Here is a 25,434-nt window from a genome sequence, read left to right as displayed (position 1 = left end):
ATTCTTCAGAACTTCCAATGGAGTGATGTGCCAGAAAGAGACATCAGAATCCTCGCTGTCCTCACTTTCCGTACCTGATGACCAATTTTCCCACCAATCGCTATCGCTCAGTTCTTCAAGTAACTCAGTTTTGCTGTCGCTGTTTTCCAGTTCGGCATGATACAGTGTAATCCCTTAGGATCACAGCTTTGTATTATGTCATTTAGTGTATTTACATTTTTTGAAATGCCGCCGGTTCCACCCCCCTGCGTCGCAGCGCTCGCAGGGAACCGGAAGACAGGTGCCGGCTTCGGCCAAGCACACAGCGGGAGGACAGCAGGAGGACAGTGGGAGGACAGCGGGAGGATGGCAGGGGAGGACGGCGGGGGATCGCAGGGGAAGGTGAGTTTTAAAATATCAAACAACAGATTTCCATGCAAAACAATGTACTGCTTTTATCACAGAAATCCTGAAATAATCAGACTGCCAGGGAAGCCAACCACTTCACCCCTGGAAGATTCACCCCCTTTCCTGACCAGACCATTTTGTTCTATACGGCACGGTATTACTTTATTGGAAATTGTGCAGTTATGCAACAATGTACTCAAAAAAAATGTATTTCCTTTTTTCCCACAAATAGAGCTTTCTTTTGGTGGTATTTAATCACCACTGCGGTTTTTATTACTTGCACTATAAACAAAAAAAACGACAATTTTGAAAAAACAAACAATATTTTTTACTTTCTGCTATAAAACATATCCTATAAAAAAGATAAAAAAAATCAAATGTCTTCATAAATTTAGGCTAATCTGTATCTTGCTACATATTTTTGGTAAACAAATAGCGTATGTTGATTGGCCTGCACAAAAGGTATAGCGTCTACAAACTAGGGGATATATACTGGAATGTTTACTATTTTTTTTTCCGCTAGTAATGGTGGTGATCAGCGACTTATAGCAAGACTGTGATTTTGTGGTGGACAATCTGACACTAACTGACACTTTGCGGGAACCAGTGACACCAATACAGTGATCAGTGCTAAAAATATGCACTGTCACTGTACTAATGACACTGGCTGGAAAGGATCTAAACATCTAGGGCAATCAAAGGGTTAACTGTGTGCCTGTGTACACAGTGTGCTGCTTTTATTAGGGGATGTGATGGATTTTATTCCCTTCCCTTTGCAGGGAAAGAAAATCCATAACATCCCCGGTGACAAGACAAAGCTCTGCATTATTTACATATGCAGAGCTCTGTCCTGTGTCTCTCCTTGAAGATCAGTGGGCACTGGCAGACACCCATTGGCCAGCACCAGCTGATCGGCTTCTACTATGACTAATCACAGCAGAAGCGGCGCACGGGTGGCATGTGCCCCCTACCTGGAAGTGCAGAATCGTATTATATATATACATATACAGTATATAGATGTGATTCTGCACAGAGCGGCCACCCTGTAGCAGTAAACATAGAAACATAGAAACATAGAAACATAGAATGTGTCGGCAGATAAGAACCATTTAGCCCATCTAGTCTGCCCAATATATCTGAATCCTATGAATAGTCCCTGGCCCTATCTTATATGAAGGATAGCCTTATGCCTATCCCATGCATGCTTAAACTCCTTCACTGTATTTGCAGCTACCACTTCTGCAGGAAGGTTATTCCATGCATCCACTACTCTCTCAGTAAAGTAATACTTCCTCATATTACTTTTAAACCTTTGCCCCTCTAATTTAAAACTGTGTCCTCTTGTGGTAGTTTTTCTTCTTTTAATTATGCTCTCCTCCTTTACTGAGTTGATTCCCTTTATGTATTTAAAAGTTTCTATCATATCCCCTCTGTCTCTTCTTTCTTCCAAGCTATACATGTTAAGGTCCTTTAACCTTTCCTGGTAAGTTTTTTCCTGCAATCCATGTACTAGTTTAGTAGCTCTTCTCTGAACTCTCTCTAGAGTATCTATATCCTTCTGGAGATATGGCCTCCAGTACTGCGCACAATACTCCAAGTGAGGTCTCACCAGTGTTCTGTACAGCGGCATAAGCACTTCTCTCTTTCTACTGCTTATACCTCTCCCTATACATCCAAGCATTCTGCTGGCATTTCGTGCTGCTCTATTACATTGTCCTCCCACCTTTAAGTCTTCTGAAATAATTACTCCTAAATCCCTTTCCTCAGATACTGAGGTCAGGACTGTGTCAAATATTCTATATTCTGCCCTTGGGTTTTTACGCCCCAGGTGCATTATCTTGCACTTATCCACATTAAATTTCAGTTGCCAGAGTTCTGACCATTCTTCTAGTTTTCCTAAATTCTTTTCCATTTGGCGTTTCCCTCCAGGAACATCAACCCTGTTACATATCTTTGTGTCATCGGCAAAAAGACAAACCTTACCATCGAGGCCTTTTGCAATATCACTTATGAAGATATTAAACAAAATTGGTCCCAGTACAGATCCCTGAGGTGCCCCACTGGTAACATGACCTTGTTCTGAATGTTCTCCATTGACTACAACCCTCTGTTGTCTGTCACTCAGCCACTGCCTAATCCACTCAACAATATGGGAGTCCATGCTCAATGACTGCAGTTTATTGATAAGTCTTCTATGTGGGACAGTGTCAAAAGCCTTACTAAAATCTAGATATGCAATGTCTACTGCACCTCCACCGTCTATTATTTTAGTCACCCAGTCAAAAAAATCTATAAGATTTGTTTGACATGATCTCCCTGAAGTAAACCCATGTTGTTTTTCATCTTGCAATCCATGGGATTTAAGATGTTCCACAATCCTATCCTTTAATAGGGTTTCCATTAATTTGCCTACTATTGATGTCAGACTCACTGGTCTATAGTTGCTCGATTCCTCCCTACTACCTTTCTTGTGAATGGGCACGACATTTGCCAATTTCCAATCTTCCTTCCTGTTACTAATGATTGGTTAAATAAATCTGTTAATGGTTTTGCCAGCTCACCACTAAGCTCTTTTAATAATTTTGGGTGTATCTCATCAGGACCCTGTGACTTATTTGTCTTCACTTTAGACAGCAATCTTAGAACGACTTCCTCTGTAAAGACACATGCATCAAACGATTCATTAGTCATCCTTTCAAGTGGAGGTCCTTCTCTTTCTTTTTCTTCTGTAAAAACTGAACAGAAGTATTCATTAAGGCAGTCAGCTAGCCCTTTATTCTCTTCTACATACCTTCCGTCCTTTGTTTTTATTTTAGTTATTCCTTGTTTTAATTTCCTTTTTTCATTTATATATCTGAAGAATGACTTATCCCCCTTTTTCATAGACTGAGCTAGTTTTTCTTCTGCCTGCGCTTTAGAAGTTCTTATAACTTGCTTGGCCTCTTTCTGCCTAATCTTGTAGATTTCCTTATCTTCATTGCTCTGGGTTTTTTTATAATTACAAAATGCTAGCTTTTTATTTTTAATGATTTGGGCCACTTCTGCTGAGTACCACAGTGGTCTCTTCCTTTTTTTGCTTTTACTGACAAGTCTAATGCAATTTTCTGTTGCCTTCAATAATGCACCTTTTAAGTAGTCCCATTTCTCCTGGACTCCATGTAATCCGTTCCAGTCTGATAAGGACTCATTTATGACTAATTTCATTTTTGAAAAGTCTGTTTTTCTAAAATCTAAAACTTTTGTTTTTGTGTGGTGTGACTCTTTCACAGTTCTTATATTAAACCACACTGACTGGTGATCACTAGATCCCAAGGTTTCACCTACAATGACATCATATACCGAATCCCCATTTGTGAATACCAAATCCAAAATGGCCTCCCTCTGGATTGGCTCCTCAACCACTTGTTGCAGAGACAACCCCAGTAGGGAATTTAGAATATCTGTACTCCTGGTAGAACTTGCTTTTTTGGTTTTCCAGTTTATATCTGGAAGATTGAAATCTCCCATAATGATAACTTCTCCTTTCATTGTCATTTTAGCTATTTCTTCAACTAGTAGATCATCTAGTTCTTTAACTTGACCAGGTGGTCTATATATCACACCTACACGAGTTACTGCATGATTAGCAAACTGCAACGTAACCCAAACTGACTCTATGTTGGCCTCACCAACTTGTATTAGGTTAGATTTAATGCTATCTTTCACATACAGGGCCACTCCTCCTCCTTTCTTGCCTTCTCTGTCTCTTCTGTATAAAGAGTATCCTGGTATGGTTATGTCCCAGTCATTTCTTTCATTAAACCATGTCTCCGTAACAGCCACTAAATCTACATTCTCAGATGCCATTATTGACCCAAGTTCATTGATTTTTTTACCTAAACTGCGAGCATTTGTAGACAGGACTCTGAGCTTATCATTTCTTAACCTCTGTGCTTCTGACCTGTTCTGGCATTGTTTCGGGGGGCAATTGGACTCTTGTATTTTCACTCTTTTGCCCCCCCTTCCTAGTTTAAATACTCTTTCGCAAATTCTTGGAGTTGTTCACTAAGTACATTTGTTCCTTTGAGAGAAAGATGCAAACCATCTTTTTTGTACAGTTCCTTTCTATTCCAAGTAGAGCTATCATGAGAAACAAAGCCAAATCCTTGCTCTTGACACCATTTACTAAGCCATATGTTGAACTCCTTTATGCGCCTCTGCCTATCATTCTGAACATTATGCACAGGCAGAACTTCAGAAAATGAAATGGTGGATGCAAAATCCCGTACGTCATTACCAAGTGTGATAAAAGTAAACCTGATATGGGGCGGTAAGGAAGTGGTATTATGTTACCTCTATGGGGAATCCCCAAAAAGTTTCCACCCTTTTAAATTTTGGCTGGAAACAGTGAGGGTGGGAGGAGTAGTAATTGGGCGTGTCTGAGAGTGTCATGTGACTTGTCTGTCTGGCAGGCCAGCTGACCTTGCAGTTTAGTAAAAGTGTATTTTTCTTTTTTAATTCTTAATAAAAAGAGTTTAGAAAAGTGTGGAAACTTTTTGAAGAAACCTCGTACATAACTGAAAACAAATGTGTTAGTTCAAGCGTATTCATTTCTTCACACTAAATCTCATCATAGGTTTTGTTCCCTCTGGCTACCTAAACATTTGTTCCATGTCTATGTATGAAAACAATGGATGTATTGCTCCCTTTAGTGTTGAATGTGTTTCGGGGGGAAATGTGAACAATCAATGCTGGGGTAGGTAGGGATGAGATAACATATAGCAAGGTTCAATTAGCTAGATGCTTTTGGATTATGGCCATGTGTGGAGGCCATGATTGATTTGGTACTTACTTGCTGCAACTCACGTATGTTGCTGCATTCTACAGCAAGTTGGATGACCTAAAAAAGTTTTGCACATGGGACAGTTTGTTTGATTTACAGTACTGTGAAAAAGTTTTAGGCAGGTGTGATGCTAATGCTGTAAATGAAGAAAGTTTTTAGATATAGAAGCGTAAATGTATTTTTATCAATTAACAAAATGGAAATTAAATGAACAGAAGAGAAATCCAAATCCAATTAATATTTGGTGAGTCGCCCTTTGCCTTCTTCTAGTTAGATTTGCACACTGTTTTTGAAGGAACTCGGCAGGTGGGTTGTTCCAGACATCTTGGACAGCTAAAAGCAGATCTTCTGTGGATGTCGGCTGCCTCAAATCCCTCTGTTTCTTCATGTCATCCCAGACAGACTCCATGATGGTGAGATCAGGGCTCTGTGGGGGCCAAACCATTACTTCCAGGACTCCTTGTTATTCAATGTTCTCCTTGTTTACAATGAAGATAGTTCTTAATGACATTGACTGCGTGTTTTGGGTGGTTGTCCTGCTGCAGACAAAATGTGGGGGCCAATCACACATCTCCTTGATGATTTGGCATAATGGGTAAGTATCTGCCTGTATTTCTCAGCATTGATCCTGACCAAATCTCCAACTCCATTTGCAGAAATTCAGCCCCAGACTTGCAATGCCACCATGCTTCACAGTTGCCTACAGACACTCATTTTTGTACTGCTCTCCAGCCCTTCGCCAATGAACTGCCTCCTGCTGCAGCCAAATATTTCACATTGTGACTCATCAGTCCAGAGCATTTGCTGTCATTTTCCTGCGCCCCAGTTTCTATGTTTTCCTGCACTGCTGAGTCTCTTAGCCTTGTTTCCATGTTGGAGGCTTTTTGGCAAGACAATTGTTTCATGAAGACAACTTCTGGCCAGACTTCTCTGAACAGTAGATGGGTGTACCTGAGTCCTACTGGTTTCCACCAGTTCTGTGCTGATGGCTCTGCTGGAGATCTTCTGATGTGGAAGGGAAGTAAGCATGCTGTGTCTTTCATCTGCTGCATCAGGTTTCCTTGGCCAACCACTGCGTCTACGTACCTCAACATTGCCTATTTCTTTGTGCTTCTTCAAATGAGATTGAGCAGCACATCTTGAACCCCCAGTCTGCTTTGAAATCTTTGCCTGGGGGAGACCTTGCTGATGCAGTATAACTACCTTGTGTATTGTTGATGTGCTCATTCTTGCCATGGTGTATGACCTGTGCCAGGAAACTGCCATCCATAGCCTCACCTTAGTAACAGAGTTTGGCTGTTCCTCACCCAGTTTTAAGCCTCCTATACAGCTGTTTCTGTGTTAATTTTTCAGTTAACCACTTGCCGTCTGCTTACTAGAGCTGTACTGCGGCAAAGTGGCTCTTGTAGGTCTGAAGACGTAGACCTACGTTGGCAGACACTCCCCCTTCCCGGCGGCGCGCGCGCGGCGCCGGTGGCTCGCTCCCGCTGTATTCAGTCACAGCGGTAGTCGGGCCAGGGGAGGAGTAGCGGCGATCGCCGCTGCTCTTCCCCGATCGTCGGGGAATCGAGTCTGGAGATCCGCCCGCTTGTATAAACAGAGCGGGCGGATCTCCTAAGTGACAGACAGTGACAGATTGCAGGGTTCAGCATAGCTGAACCTGCGATCTGTCCTTGTGTCACTCAGTCACCTCCCCCCACACACGTCAGTAAGCACCAGGCATACATTAACCCCTCCCTCTCCAATAAAATTAACCTCTTCCCTGCCAGTGTCATTTTTACAGTAACAGTGCATATGTATAGCACTGATTACTATAGTAATGTCACTGGTACCCTCAAAAGTGTCAAAAATGTCAGTCAAGGGTCCGATCTGTCCGCCGCAATGTTGCAGTCCCACAAAAAAAATCGCAGATCACCGCCATTACTCGTTAAAAAAAAACACCAAAAACGACAGAAATCTTTCCCTTAGTTAGTAAACGCAATAACTTTTGCGCAAACCAATCAAAATACGCTTATTGCAATTTTTTTTTTACCAAAAATATGTAGCAGAAAACAAATTGGCCAAAAATGATAAAAAAATTTTGATTTTTAAATTTTTTTGGGGGGAATTTCATATAAAAAAATGTGAAAAATATTGTTATTTTTTCAAAATTCTTGCTCTTTTTTTGTTTATAGCGCAAAAAGTAAAAATCGCAGAGATGATCAAATACCACCAAAAGAAAGCTCTGTTTATGGAAAAAAAAGGACGTAAATTTTGTTTTGGTACGGCATTTCATGACCGCGCAATTGTCAGTTAAAGTCGCACAGTGCCGAAAAGTGGCCCAGACGTAAGACAGCAAAATCCTCTGGTGGTAAAGTGGTTAATGCATTGTTTTCCTCAATTGGGGATCATTAGTAGGGATGATCGAACGGTTCGGGTCCACCATCGGTTCGGCCCGAACATTGGGTGTTCGAGGTTCGGCCGAATTTAGAACTTTTTGCCCAAAAAGTTCGGAATTCGGCAACCAGAACCGCCCAAAATGCAATGCTTCAGGAAATGGGCTTTAAAAGCCCGTGATTGGACCAGAACCATTAGCAAAAGCCAATTGAGGGGGCAGGAGAATGCTAGGAATGTGATTGGAGTGACTAGGGGGTCCCTAGACCAATCATTAGTAAATACGCCCCCCAGTATATAAGATCGCCCCCGCCATATTCCCAGCATTGTTATACTGGACATGGAAGAGAGTGGAAGCAGTTCTGTTAATTTTACTTTAAAAGTGTCATTTAGCTATTTTTAGTGTGAGGAAAGGGATATCTAGTGTAGTTAGAGGGCTCCTTTACACTTAAGTTAGCTTCAAAAATTTAGTTTCTGTAGGGAAAGTGTTAAGTGTCAGGGGACCGTAGTGTAGTGTAGGGTTAACTGACAGTGACTGCTATGGCAGGGTGACAAAACCCTTCCATAGCAGGGTGACCGCTATAGAGAAATGATCATTTCTCTGAGTTGCTTCGGGACAGGCATATGGCTTCTCACCAGCAAGCATTTTTTATGCTGCAGGGGCTGCCACTGCCAGTGCTTTTTTGAGGACATGTTTGATGTCAGACATGACATCTGAATATGTGTATAGGGGGAATATATAGACATATATGTCTGAATATATACCCCTAGACATATATAGGTGTGATAGTAGCAGAAATAAATGCTTGCGCTAATGAAATCATTTACAGTAATATATTTCTGCTACTATCACACCTATATATGTCTAGGGGTATATATTCAGACATATATGTCTATATATACCCTCTATACACACAAGTTCAGATGTTTTGCCTGCCTCAAAAGAACCCCAAAAAATGCCCAAAAAAACGCTAGCGTCAAAAAAAAAAATGCCCAGGTGTGTTTTTGCTGGCATTTTTTGGGGGGTTTTGGAGGCAGGCAAAACATCAGAACTTGTGCACAGTACCACTATACACAAGTTCAGATGTTTTTCCTGACTGCAAAGAACCCAAAAAAATGCCTGCTATTAAACCGGCAAGGTGTTACAGCAGAGAAGCCATATTCCTGTGCTTAAAGTTTTCTAATACAAACAATCTTTTTTTTTATGGTTCTGGACATGCTACAGAGCTGAAACTTCACATGTACACTTTTTAGACCCCCCAGATACTAAATCCAAAGTAAAAATCAAAAAATCTCTTTTTTTTTTTTTTTTTCAATAATTGGCTTTTTTATCAAAAATGACAATTTTTAAGAACTTTTTTTGTGTGATTTTGTGTCTGGGGGGTCTAAAAGGTGTACCTGTGAAGTTTCAGCTCTGTAGCATGTCCAGAACCAGAAAAAAAGATCATATAGGTGTTAAAGTTAAAGGAGGGTCCCAACCCACATCCCTGTTCTACTGAAAAATTATCTTTTTTTTTTTTCATGGTTCTGGACATGCTACAGAGCTGAAACTTCACATGCACACCTTTTAGACCCCCCCAGATACTAAATCCAAAGTAAAAATCAAAAAAATCTCTCTTTTTTTTTTTTAATTTTTCAATAATTGGATTTTTTATCAAAAATGACAATTTTTAAGAACTTTTTTTGTGTGATTAATAGTTAATGGGGCATGACCCAGAACCCTAGGCACTTTTTAGGGGCATTTATTGGGTTTTAGGGCTTAAAAATGGTGTTTTTTGATTACAGAAGTTCGGGTCCCATTGATTTCAATGGGGTTCTGAAATCCGGGCCGAACTTTCGTGAAGTTCGGGTGTTCTGGTCGAACCGAACTTTTCAAAAGTTCGATCATCCCTAATCATTAGCACCTACTTGGTTTAATTGGTTAATCATTTACCTAATTGAAATCCTACAAAATCCCTGACTTTGTGCAAGTGATGTATGTGTAAATCTGATTATAGAGTTTTTGTATACAATTTGCTCCATGTAGCAATCTCCTTCCTGATGAAGCCAGTTATGGTGAAACACGTTGAAGACACTTCCTGAAGTCCTCACTTATCCCAAATGAAGATATCAGTATAGAATGAACCACTGTACCAAATACATACTGGATTTTAAATAACTTGCCTTTTTTAAAATTGTTTGATTTTTAACGAATTTTGTTGAATAAAAACATGAGGTTTTATATATGATTGTGGTGTTAATATATGTCGGCACCGTTAAAGTCCTGCTTTCTTTTCCTATATTTAGGACTTTCACAAACTTACCATCATTACCCACCAGGGAGAATATTAATGAAATAATCAAGTATACTACTACGATGCATGATGCCATAAAAAGAAAGTCCATAACAGTATGTATCCATGGTCTCCTTCCTATAAAAGAAAAGCACAAAAAAAAAGTTTAATTCTGCATGTATGAAAAACATCCTCAACACTTCTACATTTACTGACTATAAACCGATATTGATAATGTTTGTTTTACTTTCAGCAGCTACAAATCCTAAACTGGCCAAATGTGAGGACCGGATTGTACAACTCTCTATATTCTCTTCAAGAGGGAGCTTTTTTTTTTATCATGCTCTGCCCCAGGATGCCTCTTGGCTGGTGATGAGGGAACTGATCTGGGTTCAGATCTCAGGAGGATCCACAAACACACAAAGTCTATGAGAGTCGAGGTTTGTTCTGGCTTTTTTTAAAGCTAATTTGCACACTTTGCCATGGGACACATGTACCGGAAAAAAATATATAAATAAAAAAATATTGTTTAGCAGGGAGCAGGTCTTTTTAGAAGGACTAAAGTGATTGTAAAGTCTTTAAAAAAAAACATTTTATACTTGTTGGTTTTGCACAGAGCAGCTCAGATCCTCTTCTTCTCGGGTCCCTCTTCTGTGCTCCTGGCCCCTCCCCCCTGTAGAGTGCCCCCATGGCAAGTAGCTTTCTATGGGGGCACCTGAGCTGAGTTGCAGCTCCGTGTATCCATTCAGACACGGAGCTGCCATTAGGCCCCGCCTCCTCTCTCTCTCCTGATTGGCTAACTGACCTTGATTGGCAGCCGTGGGAGCCAATGGCGCCGTGACTGTGTCACAGCCAATCAGTAAGGAGAGTCTCCAATGGCTGAGGGACTCTTGGACATTGCTGGATAGAAATGGGGCTCAGGTAAGTATTAGGGATACTGGGGAGGCTGCTACACACAGAAAAGAAACAGAAGCAAAGAATGCATTAAGATAAAAAAAACCTTCTGACTTTACAACTCTTTTAACTACTTGCCGACCACCCGCCACAGATATACTGTGGCAGGCTGGCTTGGCTGCGTGCCCCCACTGGCCAGCGGAGAAGCTGAATCACGGGGCCGGCGACCGGCCACCTGTAATCGCTCCCTGTGGAGAGAGGAGGACGGTCTGCTGTTGTAAACGGTTGTTCTTTCTAGAATGAACACAGAGCTCCGCCTATTTAGGAACACAGATTCTACAGTGTTGATTCCACAAGCTCACCCCCCTCACAGTTAGAAAACTCCCCCTAAGCTCACACTTAACCTTTTGATCAACCCTGGGTTAAACCCTTCCCTGCCAGTGTCATTATTACAGTAACAGTGCATATTTTTAGCACTGATTACTGTAGTAATATCCACCCAAAGATGTAAAAAAAAAGGTCAGTTAGGTGTCCAATCTGTCTGCCGCAATGTCGCAGTCCCACTAAAAATCGCTGACTACATTTCTTATTGCACTCTTTGTAATGATGGAATGCTGCCAATGACCCCTCAGCCTTGTATTTTTTAAAAGCCTTTTCTTTAGTTTTAATATGCATTTTTATGTTGGAGTTTAGCCACCCAGGGTTTAGTTTTGCTCTTTTAAATGTATTTCCCTTTGGAATGCACTGGCCAATCCCTTTGTTTAGTATGTTCTTGAAGCACTCCCATTTTTCCTCCATGTTCTTTGTTCCCAGGGTTCTATCCCATTTGATATTTTCTAGCAGAGAGCGCAGTTTTGGGAAATTGGCTCTTTTGAAATTCAGTGTCCTTATATTACCCCTCTGCTTCCTATAACTGTAATTAATACTGAAGCTTATTGACCTATGGTCACTGTTTCCTAAGTTGCCCCGTATTTCTATATCCGTGATCAGGTCTGTATTGTTGGTAATCAGTAGGTCAAGTACCGCCTTGTTTCTTGTCGGTGCATTCACCGTCTGACCCATGAAATTGTCCTGCAAAACATTTAGGAAATGGCGAGCCTTAAACGAATGCGTGGTTCCTTCTGCCCAGTCTATATTTTGATAATTAAAAACCCCCTCCACTGGTTTTTTAAATGCAACTACCAATGAGTGCAGGCATCATATTCTACGTTTTATTTTTGTAGTATACAACACTATACGATTGTAAAAGACCTGGGACACCTTTGGGTGCCCCAAGGAGAGCAGAAATGTGGCATAATGGATGTGGCCAAATTGGGTTAACTGTGGGAGGGGCTTAAAGGAGGATGGTTAAATAAAACAAAAGTATCTGACATTTTGCTCCACAAACTTGCCTAGCATAGCCACCTTGGACAATTGCCCTGCATCTAGGTCAATAGAGGAGAAGAGGGGACAGAGCTGGGAGGGAGGGGGGGGGGGCTGAGAATTGAGCCAGTTGGAGTGGAGGACAGAGCCAGGTGGACAGAGAAGAGAAGGGAATGCTGCCAAATGGAGAGGAGAATGGAGCCAGGTGGACAGAGGAGAGGGGGGATGCAGCCAGGTAGAGGAGAGGATGGACCCAGGTGGTGCTTTTTGTATAAACACACTACAGTCCATTTAACATGGTTTCCTATGGGACACGTTCACATCTATGCTTTTCTCAGCCGCAGCGTTTATGGAAAGGGTCGGGAATTTTTTAAACACAAAATGGTGCATTTTTGGTACAATAGACTTCAACAGAGAAGCCGCAGAAAAGCATGTAGTGCATTTTTGCCGCGATTTTGCAGTGATTTTGCCACAATTTTTCTACCCAACAACAGATTGCAAAAAAAAAAAACCACACAAAACGCATCAAAGAACAAATAAAAGAAAAAAAAAAGCATAAAAGCATAAAAAAAGTAAAGCAAAAAGCAGTGCAGAAACGGATCAAAAGCAAACTGCATAGGTGTGAACTAGGCCTTAGGTGCTAAAAATGTGATTGCTTTCAGATTGTGACAATAATAAGTATGGATTAATTCTTATGATACTTTTATGAGGTCATCAATATCTCTTTTTTTTTTTCCTGAAAGCAATCAGTCTAATAACAGGAGGCTGATGTATGGATAAATGATAACGGACATTGAGCAATTATTCAATTGTGTATGTTCTATATCAGTGTTCCCCAACCCCCGGACCGCGGACCGGTACCGGTCCGTGGATCAAATGGTACCGGGCCGCCCGAGGAACTTTTAATTATTTTACTGTCTTGGCAGTGGCGGCCGGTGCGTTGGGGGCACCTGGGCGCAGAGCAGTGGCCCGAGCCCACCCATTGTGTGACAATAACGAATGAAAATTCGTCACACGGATCCTCCTCCTGGCCAATCAGGAAGCTGGTCCTCACGATTCCTGATTGGTCGAAAGGCAAGCCCCATGCCATTGGCCAAGGAGGAGGTGGGAGGACTGAGGACTCGAGGATCATTAGCACCTACTTGGTTTAATTGGTTAATTATTCACCTGATTCAAATCCTACAAAATGCCTGACTTTGTGCAAGTATAAGAATTGATGCTGGTTTGAAGCCAAAGGGTAGTCACACCAAATATTGGTTTGATTTAGATTTGTTTCTGTTCTCTCACTTTGCATTTAGTAAATTTTTAAAAATGAACAATTAAAATAGCTATTTCTGAAAGCATTTTTACTTTGCAGCATTTCTTCACACATGCCTAAAACTTTTGCACGGTAATGTATAATACAGTGGTGGAGGATATATTGATAAAAGAGGATTACTTCAAGCGCTGCGGTGTGTATGTGTGTGTGTGTGTGTATATATATATATATATATATATATATATACACACACACACAAGGTTTCTCAGCAGAACATTTCCCAAATTGACACACTGCCTCCACCTGCTTGTCTTGTTCCTATAGTACTGATCTTGGGGGTGAGATATTTATAAAAGTAAATTTATTGCTATATTTTTGTAAGTGATGTATGTGTAAATCTGATTATAGAGGTTTTGTATACAATTTTCTCCATGCAGTAATGTCCTTCCTGATGAAGCCAGTTATGGTGAAACATGTTGGAGACACTTCCTGAAGTCCTCACTTATCCCAAATGAAGATATCTGTACAGAATGAACCACTGTCCCAAATACATACTGGATGTTGATTAACCACTTGCCGACCGCCGCAAGTACATATACCGGCGCTCCTGGGCAAAGCGACGTACCGGTACGTCGCTCGCCCACAAGCCTCTAGAGGGCGAGCGTGCGCCGCTGGAGGCACTCTCCCACCCCCGCTCGTTCCCTGACATCCCAGCATGAGTGACCGACGGCTCCGATGTCCGCCGGTCACTTGCGATCTCCCGCTGGAGAGGGAGAAAGGCAGACGGCTGATGTAAACAAAGCCGTCTGTCATTTTACCTGGTGTAACTGCAGAGATCATACGATCCTGCCATTTCTCTGTGGTTACATCAAAAGCCACGCCCCTTGACAGTTAGAATCACGCCACTAGGGACACACTTAACCCCTTGATCACTAATAAAGTTAACCCCTTCCCTGCCAGTGTCATTTTTATAGTAACAGTGCATATTTATAGCACTGATTACTGTAGTAATGTCACTGGTACCCCCAAAAGTGTCAAAAATGTCAGCCAGGGGTCCAATCTGTCTGCCGCAATGTCGCAGTCCTGCGAAAAAAAATTGCAGATCGCCGCCATTACTCGTTAAAAAAAAAAACAATAAAAATGACAAAAATCTTTCCCGTAGTTAGTAAACGCAATAACTTTTGCGCAAACCATTTAAAATACGCTTATTGTGATTTTTCTTTTCCAAAAATATGTATCAGAAAACAAATTGGCCTAAAATGTTAAAACATTTTGATTTTTACATTTTATTTTTTGAGAATTTCATAAAAATACATTTTCATAAAAAAAATTGAAAAATATTGATATTTTTTCAAAATTGTCGCTCTGTTTTTTTTTTTATAGCGCAAAAACTAAAAATCGCACAGGTGATCAAATACCACCAATAGAAAGCTCTATTTGTGGGAGAAAAAGTACGTAAATTTCATTTGGGTACAGCGTCGCACGACCACGCAATTGTCCGTTAAAGTTATGCAGTGCCGGATCGCAAAATAGGCCCTGGTCTTTGAGCAGCCAAATCCTCCGGGGCTTAAGTGGTTAATTCTTGCCTTTTTTTAAATTGTTTGATTTTTAACAAATTTTGTTGAATAAAAACATGAGGTTTTATATAGGATTGTGGTGTTAATATATGTCGGCACCGTTAAAGTCCTGCTTTCTTTTCCTATATTTAGGACTTTCACAAACTTACCATCAGTACCCGCCAGGGAGAATATTAATGAAATAATCAAGTATACTATTATGATGCATGATGCCATAAAAAGAAAGTCCATAACAGTATGTATCCATGGTCTCCTTCCTATAAAAGAAAAGCACAAAAAAAATAAGTTTCATTCTGCATGTCTGAAAAACATCCTCAACACTTCTACATTTACTGACTATAAACCGATATTGATAATGTTTGTTTTACTTTTAGCAGCTACAAATCCTAAACTGGCCAAATGTGAGGACCAGATTGTACAACTCTCTATATTCTCTTCAAGAGGGAGCTTTTTTTTATCATGCTCTGCACCAGGATGCCTCTTGGCTGGTGATGGGGGAACTAGTCTGGGTTCAGATCTCAGGAGGATCCACAAACACACAAAGTCTATGAGAGTCGAGGTTTGTTCTGGCTTTTATCAAAGCTAATTTGCACACTTTGCCATGGGACACATGTACCGGGAAAAAAAATATAAATAAAAAAAATATTGTTTAACAGGGAGCAGGTCTTTTTAGAAGATCTAAAGTGATTGTAAAGTCTTTAAAAAAACTAAAAAACTAAAAAAAAACGTTATACTTATCTCTCCTGTGCAGTTGGTTTTGCACAGAGCAGCCCCGATCCTCCTCTTCTCGGGTCCCTCTTCTGTGCTACTGGCCCCTCCCCCCTGTGGAGTGCCCCAACGGCAAGCAGCTTGCTATGGGGGCACCTGAGCTCAGTTGCAGCTCCCTTTATCCATTCAGACACGGAGCTGCCATTAGGCCCCGCCTCCTCTCTCTCTCTCCTGATTGGCTAACGGACCTTGATTGGCAGCCGTGGGAGCCAATGGCGCCATTACTGTGTCCCAGCCAATCAGTAAGGAGAGTCTCCAATGGTTGAGGGACTCTTGGACATTGCTGGATAGAAATGGGGCTCAGGTAAGTATTAGGGATACTGGGAAGGCTGCTACACACAGAAAAGAAACAGAAGCAAAGAATGCATTAAGATAAAAAAAAACCTTCTGACTTTACAACTCTTTTAACTACTTGCCGACCACCCACCACAGATATACTGTGGCAGGCTGGCTTGGCTGCGTGCCCCCATCGGCCAGCGGAGAGGCTGAATCACAGGGCAGGTGACAGGCCACCTGTAATCGCTCCCTGTGGAGAGAGGAGGACGGTCTGCTGTTGTAAACACGGCAGATGGTTGTTCTCTCTGGAATGAACACAGAGCTCCGCCTATTTAGGAACACAGATTCCACAGTGTTGATTCCACAAGCCCACCCCCCTCACAGTTAGAAAACTCCCCCTAAGCTCACACTTAACCTTTTGATCAACCCCGGGTTAACCCCTTCCCTGCCAGTGTCATTATTACAGTAACAGTGCATATTTTTAGCACTGATTACTGTAGTAATATCCACCCAAAGATGTAAAAAAAAGGTCAGTTAGGTGTCCGATCTGTCCGCCGCAATGTCGCAGTCCCACTAAAAATCGCTGATTACATTTCTTATTGCACTCTTTGTAATGACTGAACGCTGCCAATTACCCCTCAGTCTTGTATTTTTTGAAGACCTTTTCTTTAGCATTAATATGCATTTTTAAGTTGGAGTTTAGCCACCCAGGGTTTAGTTTTGCTCATTTAAACGTATTTCCCTTTGGAATGCACTGGCCAATCCCTTTATTTAGTATGCTCTTGAAGCACTCCCATTTTTCCTCTGTGTTCTTTGTTCCCAGGGTTCTATCCCATTTTATATTTTCTAGCAAAGAGCGCAGTTTTGGGAAATTGGCTCTTTTGAAATACAGTGTCCTTATATTACCCTTGTGTTTCCTATTTCTATGATTAATACTGAAACTAATTGACCTATGGTCACTGTTTCCTAAGTTGCCCCATATTTCTATATCCGTGAGCAGGTCTGTATTGTTGGTAATCAGTAGGTCAAGTACCGCCTTGTTTCTTGTTGGTGCATTCACCGTCTGACCCATGAAATTGTCCTGCAAAACATTTAGGAAATGGCGAGCCTTAAACGAATGCGTGGTTCCTTCTGCCCAGTCTATATTTTGATGATTAAAATCCCCCTCCACTGGTTTTTTAAATTCAACCAATGAGTGCGGGCATCATGTTCTACATTTTATTTTTGTAGTATACACTATATGATTGTAAAAGACCTGGGACACCTTTGGGTGCCCCAAGGAGAGCAGAAATGTGGCATAATGGACTTGGCCAAATTGGGTTAACTGTGGGAGGGGCTTAAAGGGGGATGGTTAAATAAAACAAAAGCATGTAACATTTTGCTCCACAAACTTGCCTAGCATAGCCACCTGGGACAATTGCCCTGCGTCTAGGTTGATCGAGGAGAAGAGGGGACACAGCTGGGTGGGAGGGGGGAGGTGAGGATTGAGCCAGGTGGACAGAGAAGAGAAGGGAAGGGGATTCTGCCAAATGGAGAGGAGAATTGAGCCAGGTTGACAGAGAAGAGGAGGAGATGCAGCCAGGTGGAGTGGAGGACAGAGCCAGGTGGACAGAGAAGAGAAGGGAATGCTGCCAAATGGAGAGGAGAATGGAGCTAGGTGGACAGAGGAGAGGGGGGATGCAGCCAGGTGGAGGAGAGGATAGACCCAGGTGGTGCTTTCTGTATAAACACACTACAGTCCATTCAACATGGTTTCCTATGGTTCACCTTCACATCCATGCTTTTTTCAGCCGCTGCGTTTTTGGAAAGGGTCAGGGACTTTCTTAAACACAAAATGGTGCATTTTTGGTTCAATAGACTTCAACAGAGAAGCATGTAGTGCATTTTTGCCACGATTTTGCAGTGAATTTTTCTACCCAACAACAGATTGCAAAAAAAAAAGCATACAAAATGCATCAAAGAACACATAAAAAAAAAAGCATAAAAAAGGCAAAGCAAAAAGCACTGCAGAAACAGATCAAAAAGCAAACTGCAGAGGTGTAAACCAGGCCTTAGGTGCTAAAAATGTGATTGCTTTCAGATTGTGACAATAATAAGCATGGATTAATTCTTATGATACTTTATGAGGTCATTAATTTTTTTTTTTTTTTTCCTGAAAGCAATCAGTCTAATAACAGGAGGCTGATGTATGGATAAATGATAACCGACATTGAGCAATTATTCAATTGTGTATGTTCTATATCACTGAACACTCCTGGAGACCAGGGTTTGGTGGTCTGGAGAGTCCTCTGATCCCCAAACAATCTGATATCACATGTTCTGGTGTCTGAGGTTATATAACAATTCTGAAGACAAATACACACCTTACATTGTACACAACTTCCGCACCAAATGTCAGTAACTTACCTTTTTTTAAATAATTCTTCAAAATGTATGTTAACAATGTTATTACGCAAAAAGCAAACAAAGTAAAAACAATATCCTTATATGGACTCCATCCTATAAAGGAAAAACACAATAAACATTATTTCAATCCCGCATGTCTGGAGATCTGAACCCAAAAATCTTCTACATACATAGTTATATAGTTACATAGTTAGTGAGGTTGAAAAAAGACATCAGTCCATCAAGTTCAACCTATGATGTGTGTGTGTGTTTGCTGTTAACCGTACATTGTATACCCCTGTATGTTGTACATTGTATACCCCTGTATGTTGTACATTGTATACCCCTGTATACTGACTGTACATTTATTATTGCATTTGTAACATTTATTTTACTTTTAACAGCTGATCTCACAATATGATCCAATTCTACATAACCCCAAAATATTACACGTTTATCTTAGCAAGTAGGGATGAGCTTCTGGTTTGGATCAACCATGAGCTCAACCCAAAACCATTAGCAGTTTGGCTAATAGGCAACCAAAAGGGTCAGATATGACCAGTTTGCCCTCCTGAACCTCTGGCTGATGAAGCCTGAAGTCATTCATTTTTTTTATTTGTGGTATCACTACCACCACTAAATGACAGCTTCCTGGTGGATTGTTTCAAATTGTAAGGCAGAGGTTCTGGGTGATGCCATTGATCAAAAATAGCCATGATCATATACAGAGGCGGCTCTAGGCTTTGTGAGGCCTAAGGCAAAACTTGGACATGAGGCCCCACTCACGCCCATCATGGGAAAAATAATTAAAGCGAAAAAAATTAACTGTATAAATTGCATATATTAAGAGCCTTAACCTTTGTACTATTAATTCACAGTTTCTAGAATTTTCTCTAACCAATTCTTCTTTAATCAAAAATCATTAAACATCGGGTAGGTATGTATGCATGTATGTATATATATATATATATATATATATATATGTCTGCTCTTACATCACAGTCCCCAGCATTTCCCTATAGGTCATGATTCCCTAAACAAAAGGTCAGTTAGGTGTCCGATCTGGGGTGGAGGACAGAGCCATGTGGACAGAGAAGAGAAGGGAATGCTGCCAAATGGAGAGGAGAATGGAGCCAGGTGGACAGAGGAGAGGGGGGATGCAGCCAGGTGGAGGAGAGGATAGACCCAGGTGGTGCTTTCTGTATAAACACACTACAGTCCATTCAACATGGTTTCCTATGGTTCACGTTCACATCTATGCTTTTTTTCAGCCGCTGCGTTTTTGGAAAGGGTCAGGGACTTTCTTAAACACAAAATGGTGCATTTTTGGTTCAATAGACTTCAACAGAGAAGCATGTAGTGCATTTTTGCCACGATTTTGCAGTGAATTTTTCTACCCAACAACAGATTGCAAAAAAAAAGCATACAAAACGCATCAAAGAACACATAAAAGAAAAAAAAAGCATAAAAAAGGCAAAGCAAAAAGCACTGCAGAAACAGATCAAAAAGCAAACTGCAGAGGTGTAAACCAGGCCTTAGGTGCTAAAAATGTGATTACTTTCAGATTGTGACAATAATAAGCATGGATTAATTCTTATGATACTTTATGAGGTCATTAATTTATTTTTATTTTTTTTTCCTGGAAGCAATCAGTCTAATAACAGGAGGCTGATGTATGGATAAATGATAACCGACATTGAGCAATTATTCAATTGTGTATGTTCTATATCACTGAACACTCCTGGAGACCAGGGTTTGGTGGTCTGGAGAGTCCTCTGATCCCCAAACAATCTGATATCACATGTTCTGGTGTCTGAGGTTATATAACAATTCTCAAGACAAATACACACCTTACATTGTACACGACTTCCGCACCAAATGTCAGTAACTTACCTTTTTTTAAATAATTCTTCAAAATGTATGTTAACAATGTTATTACGCAAAAAGCAAACAAAGTAGAAGCAATATCCTTATATGGACTCCATCCTATAAAAGAAAAACACAATGAACATTATTTCAATCCCGCATGTCTGGAGATCTGAACCCAAAAATCTTCTACATACATAGTTATATAGTTACATAGTTAGTGAGGTTGAAAAAAGACATCAGTCCATCCAGTTCAACCTATGATGTGTGTGTGTGTTTGCTGTTAACCATACATTGTATACCCCTGTATGTTGTACATTGTATACCCCTGTATGTTGTACATTGTATACCCCTGTATACTGACTGTACATTTATTATTGCATTTGTAACATTTATTTTACTTTTAACAGCTGATCTCACAATATGATCCAATCCTACAATTCTACATAACCCAAAATATTACACATTTATCTTAGCAAGTAGGGATGAGCTTCTGGTTTGGATCAACCATGAGCTCAACCCAAAACCATCCTATTTGCAGTTTGGCTAATAGACAACCAAAAGGGTCAGATATGACCAGTTTGCCCTCCTGAACCTCTGGCTGATGAAGCCTGAAGTCATTCATTTTTTTTATTTGTGGTATCACTACCACCACTAAATGACAGCTTCCTGGTGGATTGTTTCAAATTGTAAGGCAGAGGTTCTGGGTGATGCCATTGATCAAAAATAGCCATGATCATATACAGAGGCGGCTCTAGGCTTTGTGAGGCCTAAGGCAAAACTTGGACATGAGGCCCCACTCACGCCCATAATGGGAAAAATAATTAAAGCGATAAAAATTAACTGCATAAATTGCATATATTAAGAGCCTTAACCTTTGTACTATTAATTCACAGTTTCTAGAATTTTCTCTAACCAATTCTTCTTTAATCAAAGATCATTAAACATCGGGTATGTATCTATATATATATATATATATGTCTACTCTTACATCACAGTCCCCAGCGTTTCCCTATAGGTCATGATTCCCTGAGTCCCTCCTTACATCAGAGTTCAGTGTCCCCCCTTACATAAGAGTTCCCCTTTAAAACAGATTCCCCCCAGCATCTCCTCCTTACATCAGAGTCCACAAATTTCCTCTTAACATTAGAGTCCCCCTCTTAAATCAAATTTCACAGAGCCCCCTTTACATCAGAGTCTCCAGAGTTCCCCCCTTACACTGTAAGAGGGAACTCTGAAGACTCTGGTATAAGAGGAGTTCTGGGAACCCTTATTTAAGGGGAATGTTGGGGACTCTGAAGTAAGAGGAGTTCTGGGAACCCCGATTTAAGGGGGAATGCTGGAGACTCTGATGTGAGGAGAGTTCTGGGAACCCTGATTTGAGGGGGAAAGCTGGAGACTCTGGTGTAAAAGGGAACTCTGTGGTCACCAAAGCTCCCTCTTGCATCAGAGTTTCCAGAGACCCCCTTACACTTCCTTTCCTCAGTCCGCCACAGTCTAGGGCACGACAAGTCCCACTACAGAAGGCTGCCATACCTGAGTCCCCACAGAGGGCACTGTAAATTCCAGTATAGTGCACTGCCATTCCTCCCTTCGGAATGGAAGCTTGCTATGCTTCAGTATTTAGTATATGCTCAATATTGTACTCCTCTCTGTAGGGGACTGAGGAACTACTGCCTGCTATGCTAAGACTTGTAGTGCCCTCTGTGGGGACTAAGGCATGTCAGCCTGCTATTCTGGAACTTGTAGTGCCCTCTGTGAGGGGCTGAGGATTCCTCAGTCCTCCACATTCTTGGGCACTATAAGTCCCAGCATAGTGGGCTGTCATTCCTCAGTCCCTCACAGCTGGGGGGAAAAACAACAGAGTTAAACATCTAAAGGACAACTCCAGCCAAAACTACCAATAATGTACACAGTCCATATGCTATATAATGTCACAGCCCCTCTACCCCTCACCTTCCACCTCGGGTGCTGTCATTGTGTAGGGCAAAGAGCTCCAGCTCCACCATGTTTGGCTTTGATGTCAGATATGCAAGACTGGCTCAGCTCCACTCTCTTCCCTGGCAACTGACTCTGGCATCACTGGGGGGCCTCTCCTCCTCCCCCAGCCACCCAGGGGCCCTCTCATTCTCCCCCAGCCACCCAGGGGCCCTCTCCTTCTTCCCCAGCCATCCAGGGACCCTCTCCTTCTTCCCCAGCCACCCAGGGGCCCTCTCCTTCTCCTCCAGCCACCCAGGGGCCCTCTCCTTCTTCTCCTCCAGCCACCCAGGGGCCCTCTCCTTCTTTTCCTCCAGCCACCCAGGGTCCCTCTCCTTCTCCTCCTCCAGCCACCCAGGGTCCCTCTCCTTCTCCTCCTCCAGCCACCCAGGGTCCCTCTCCTTCTCCTCCAGCCACCCAGGGGCCCTCTCCGTCTCCTCCTTCAGCCACCCAGGAGCCCTCTCCTTTCTTCTCCTCCAGCCACCCAGGGGCCCTCTCCTTCTCCTCCTCCAGCCACCCAGGGACCCTCTCCTTCTCCTCCTGCCACTCAGGAGCCCTCTCCTTCTCTTCCAGCCACCCAGGGGCCCTCTCCTTCTCCCCAGCCACCCAGGGGTCCTCTCCTTCTCCCCCAGCCACCTAGGAACCATCTCCTTCTCCCCCAGCCACCCAAGGGCCATCTTCTCCCCCAGCCACCTAGGGGCCTCTCCTTCTCCCCCAGCCACCCAGGAGCCATCTCCTCCTCCCTCAGCCACCCAAGGGCCCTCTCCTTCTCCCTCAGCCACCCAGGGGCCCTCTCCTTCTCCATCTGCCACCCAGGGGCCCTCTCCTCCCTTAGCCACCCAGGGGCCCTCTACTTCTCCTTCAGCCACCCAGGGGCCCTCTCCTTTTCTCCTAGCCACCCAGGGGCCCTCTCCTTTTCCCCTTGCCACCCAGAGGCCCTCTCCTTTTCCCCTTGCCACCCAGGGGCCCTCTCCTTTTCCCCTTGCCACCCAGGGGCCCTCTCCTTTTTCCCTAGCCACCCAGGGACCCTCTCATTTTCCCCTAGCCACCCAGGGACCCTCTCCTCTTCCAGCCACCCTCTCCTCCCCCAGGCACCCAGGGCTTTCTTCTTCTCCTCCCCCACCAACCATTCTAAGACTCTTCCAACTTCCCTGGGGCTACTCACCCCCTTTGCGTAGTAGAAACCACAAATCTATGACCAGCCTGCAGAGTGACAAGTCATGGCCTAGCTACCTGTATGTTCCTGGGCCAGGGCAGAGCTCTCCTCCCAGAGCAACAACCGATGATAGAGTGAGCTGACCGGGCAGTCACTTCCTACTGATGCAAGTACACGCCCACCGATTCCTCCACATTTTAGGATTACATGATCAGACGGCAAATCCCCAGGCAGAGAAGGCGGGGTAAGTGTCAGCAGTAGGGTTGAGCGAACACCTAGATGTCCGTGTTCGACGGGTTCGGCCGAACTTTAAAAAAAAGTCCGGGTCCGTGTCCCGGACTTTTACCGAACTTTTCCCGGACACCGAACCCCATTGAAGTCAATGGGGACCCGAACTTTAAGGCACTAAAATGGCTCTAAAACACCAAAGGAAAGGGCTAGAGTGCTGCAAATGGCAGCAAAACGTAATTAAGAGCATGGCAAGTGCTCTGCAAACAAATGTGGATAGGGAAATAACTTAAAACAACAAAAAAAAACAGAAAAATAAAACAATGTTCTTCTTCATCTCTGAAGGACGAGGCCCATATGGAGTAGGAGGGAGGTTGAGGTGGTGGTGGATGTGGCGGTGACTAGACATATGCCGGTTTTCGGTAATTCGATATATCGCGGTATTGCATAGCCACGGTATTGTTATTGTGGCATTTTTAAAATACCGAGTTTCTCTGTCAAGTCTGCCTGACTTGTGAATTGATACATTTCAGTGAGCTGGATGACTCATTCACTCACTCAGCTAACACCTTTCAGCATTAAGCCCCCATTCACACTAGGGCGACTCACGAGGCGACTTGTGTCGCCCCAGGTCGCCCCAGGTCGCTTGACATGACCAAACCAATGTAAATGAATCAGTGCCGTCTTAATTGCCGCTATTAAGGTCGCTCCGACTTCAGAAAAGGGTCCTGTACTACTTTCAGGCGACCAGTGATCCGACCTGTCCCATATACTTCAATGGGAGTCGCCTCCTTATCTTAATTGAAGCGACCTGTAATCCGACTTGTCATCCGACTTTGCTAAAAAATGGCAGTGAACAAGAAAAGAGCATAATTTTCTTGCAGGCATTAGCGGTCATTTTTTTAGGCAGGCATGTCATTTTTTGGATTTCGTTTCTGGGGGGTCTAAAAAGTGTCCCTGTCAAGTTTCAGCTCTGTAGCATGTCCAGAACCCCTAAAAAAAAAACATTTTTCTTTTAATTTTTTGTAGTGTCTTTACCAGCTGTCTTTTATACTTGCAGGCATTCATCAGCGGTCATTTTTTTAGGCAGGCATGTCATTTTTTGGATTTCGTTTCTGGGGGGTCTACAAAGTGTCCCTGTCAAGTTTCAGCTCTGTAGCATGTCCAGAACCCCTAAAAAAAATCATTTTTCTTTTAATTTTTTGTAGTGTCTTACCAGCTGTCTTTTTTTCTTGCAGGCATTTAGCGGGCATTTTTTTAAGCAGGCATGTCATTTTTGGGATTTCGTTTCTGGGGGGTCTAAAAAGTGTCCCTGTCAAGTTTCAGCTCTGTAGCATGTCCAGAACCCCTAAAAAACAGCATTTTTACTATATTTTCAGGAATACGGCTTCTCTGCGGCTGGCTTTTTTTCTTGCAGACATTTAGCGGGCATTTTTTTAGGCAGGCATGTCATTTTCTGGATTTAGTGTCTGGGGGGTCAAAAAAGTGTCCCTGTCAAGTTTCAGCTATGTAGCATGTCCAGAACCCCTAAAAAAAAATCATTTTTCTTATAATTTTTTGTAGTGTCTTACCAGCTGTCTTTTTTTCTTGCAGGCATTTAGCGGGCATTTTTTTAGGCAGGCATGTCATTTTTTTTATTTAGTGTCTGGGGGGTCTAAAAAGTGTACCTGTCAATTTTCAGCTCTGTAGCATGTCCAGAACCCCTAAAAAACAGCATTTTTACTATATTTTCAGGAATACGGCTTCTCTGCGGCTGGCTTTTTTTCTTGCAGACATTTTACGGGCATTTTTTGGGTGTCTTTGGAGGCATGTGCTTCTTAAAAATTATAGGA

General features: G+C 42.4%; 1 protein-coding gene across 1 annotated transcript in view; it reads right to left on the bottom strand.

The window, feature by feature from the left end:
• The window catches only part of LOC309565491 (natural cytotoxicity triggering receptor 3 ligand 1-like), a gene marked incomplete at its 3' end in the record, with an annotated part of 76,151 nt that overhangs the window by 6,702 nt on the left and 44,015 nt on the right, over positions 1–25,434 (bottom strand). Inside the window, exon 4 of the mRNA XM_082270461.1 lies at positions 20,269–20,361. Within this exon, the coding sequence (XP_082126587.1) occupies positions 20,269–20,361 (93 nt within the window). The remainder of the gene's footprint in view (positions 1–20,268; positions 20,362–25,434) is intronic.

The sequence above is a fragment of the Pelophylax lessonae genome (genome assembly GCF_965119305.1).
Source record: "Pelophylax lessonae genome assembly, chromosome: 10".
In the NCBI taxonomy this organism is placed as follows: domain Eukaryota; kingdom Metazoa; phylum Chordata; class Amphibia; order Anura; family Ranidae; genus Pelophylax; species Pelophylax lessonae.
The sequence above is the reverse complement of the archived record's forward strand: the minus strand, read 5'-3'. Positions and strand labels throughout refer to the sequence as shown.